Here is a 2,145-nt window from a genome sequence, read left to right as displayed (position 1 = left end):
GTTGGCCATGCTCCACGTCCTCGATGAACTCCTCTGCCACTTCGTCCAAAGTTTCGACTGAGAGCTTGTCAATGTTAGAAATCTTTTGTACCACGGCTTGGTTTCGAAGAGCCTGTTAAGCACCGAGAGTTTATAGCTAAATCCAGAAGAGACTTACATCCATTCGGCTTGTTGCTGAACTCACATTGATGATGCGAGACCCATGGGGAGATTGTGATCTTAAGAGAGGGAGCAAGCACTCGATCACCATCCTCGTTCCGTAGTAGTTCGTGCTGATAACATCCTTGGAACTCTCCACTGTTGGATTTCCCAAGTGATCATTTCTTGAGATTCCAGCATTGTTAACCTTTATAACATAGATTCATTAATTATTGCCAGAATTCAGGGGAGAACTCAAACATACCAATATGTCAACGCCATTGAACTTAGTTTCGATCCATTTAGCAAAGTTTTGGATGGATGACGGGCTTCTCACGTCCAAGACATGGAAGTGAAGCGTTTCCGGATTGATCTTTTGATCCTTCTTGAGAGAATTTAGAGCCGCCAATCCCCTTTGCTCGTCTCTGGATGTCAGGATTGTAGTCACTCCCTTGAGGGCCAGGCCTTGAGCAATGGCAAATCCGAGCCCCTTGTTGCTCCCAGTCACCACCGCAATTGTATCTTTGGACCACCATCTTGGTTGTCCAGGAAAAGAGCATTGATTTACATGGAAGAGACTTGAGTCAAGCAAATGTAAGAAGTATTTCTCCAGAACACTTACTGCGAGTCCGCCATAGCTCAAGAAGGCAACAGTTGCACGCACGATTGAGATGTGATATTGTGGTGCTGGTCTTGTGCTTTTATTTGCGTGAAAGGACAGTGAGGTTATTGCTGGAAAAGAAAAGTCTTCTCGGGGATTTGTCGATTAGCAACTCAAACAAAGAATAAAGAATAAAGAACCAGACTACAATTTTGTTTAGCACAAAATGGATGTGGCTGCTGGGATTCGAGCCCAGGTCTCCACGGCCACAACGTGGAATTCTCACCACTAAACTACAGCCACATTACTTGTTAAGTGGGTTAAATAGTTCCACTAGATTTATATTTATTTCCTGAGAAAAAAATTGATCTCCTTGCGTGAGAATGGTGGTGGATTGTCGGTGCAATCCCATCTTTTGTGGTCGATTGCACTAGGGATGTTGTCCTACTTTGAGATTGGTCCTATGAAGAACGTCAAGGAGAAATAAGCAAGAACCTTTCAAACGAAACATGACATGAACTTCATGGTCCCATCTTAGAGAACAGTGACATCTTGGACGCTTTGCGGAGCGTCTGCAGCGTCAACTGGGAAAGAAGAGAGGGGTTCAGCATTGAGTACTCCTAGATGTGAATGAAATGAGCCTTGTTATTGGAGGCTCCTCGGCTGTGCCACCGTTACTTCTACGCCGTTTCCATCTGCAAATAAAGATCAACATGAGCCGAGAAAGGCAAAGGATTGATCGAACATACCTCTCTGTACCCGGGGTTTCCTGTTCCGCATCCTGTTTTTTTTTTTTTTTCCTTCTCTCGTTTAGCGCTTCGTCATATGTAGCAAATCTCATTACTATTAGAGCTTCTTTCACGTCCTCCTTCAGCACCTGTAAAAAGAGAGAGATGAAGTTATCATGTCATTCCTGATGAAGAAACACCATATTTGCCTTGAGCTTTCCATGTGCGGTTGAAAGACGTATCATGGTCTCGAGCGTGATTGGCAAAGTGCCTCCTGACTGTGGGAGAAAACATGAGAGAGTGACCCCAGTTATTTACGTACCTCAGAACTACGACTTTCCATAATTGCGTAAGCCTTGATGATTTCGGTTGATGCCTGCAAAGCATGGGAATCAAAGCGCCAACGACACACGAGGGAAAAACTTACCTCTTCATTCACTTACTCTTGGCATGATTTATGAACTTTTTAAAAAACTTATCGTTATTTGTAGACTTTTCGCGCGAAGTTCTTGTTTGCCCCGTGCAAGAAACGATTATACTTCACAAACATCGTAGTTCCTAATTCATGTTCATCGTTCTCGACATTTCCTACAGCGGGCAGACCTGAAAAGCCATTGTCACCATTCAAAAACATACTAGGCTCGCTATTTACTTCCATCTTCGCCGGGTGCTCGAAAA

General features: G+C 43.9%; 1 protein-coding gene and 1 non-coding gene across 2 annotated transcripts in view; both read right to left on the bottom strand.

Moving 5' to 3' along the window:
- The window catches only part of LOC9661381 ((+)-neomenthol dehydrogenase), a 7,562-nt gene extending 6,732 nt beyond the window's left edge, over positions 1 to 830 (bottom strand). Inside the window, exons 1-4 of the mRNA XM_002962611.2 lie at positions 761 to 830; positions 404 to 674; positions 158 to 346; positions 12 to 112 (exon numbers count right to left, since the gene is read on the bottom strand). Of these exons, the coding sequence (XP_002962657.2) occupies positions 12 to 112; positions 158 to 346; positions 404 to 674; positions 761 to 774 (575 nt within the window). The 5' untranslated portion in view covers positions 775 to 830. The remainder of the gene's footprint in view (positions 1 to 11; positions 113 to 157; positions 347 to 403; positions 675 to 760) is intronic.
- Positions 831 to 970: 140 nt separating this feature from the next.
- On the bottom strand, positions 971 to 1,042 carry TRNAH-GUG. The gene has a single exon. It is a non-coding gene; the product is annotated as a tRNA-His (tRNA).
- Positions 1,043 to 2,145: the final 1,103 nt, after the last annotated feature.

The sequence above is a fragment of the Selaginella moellendorffii genome, unplaced genomic scaffold (assembly GCF_000143415.4).
Source record: "Selaginella moellendorffii unplaced genomic scaffold, v1.0 SELMOscaffold_2, whole genome shotgun sequence".
NCBI classification, from domain to species: Eukaryota; Viridiplantae; Streptophyta; class Lycopodiopsida; order Selaginellales; family Selaginellaceae; genus Selaginella; species Selaginella moellendorffii.
The sequence above is the reverse complement of the archived record's forward strand: the minus strand, read 5'-3'. Positions and strand labels throughout refer to the sequence as shown.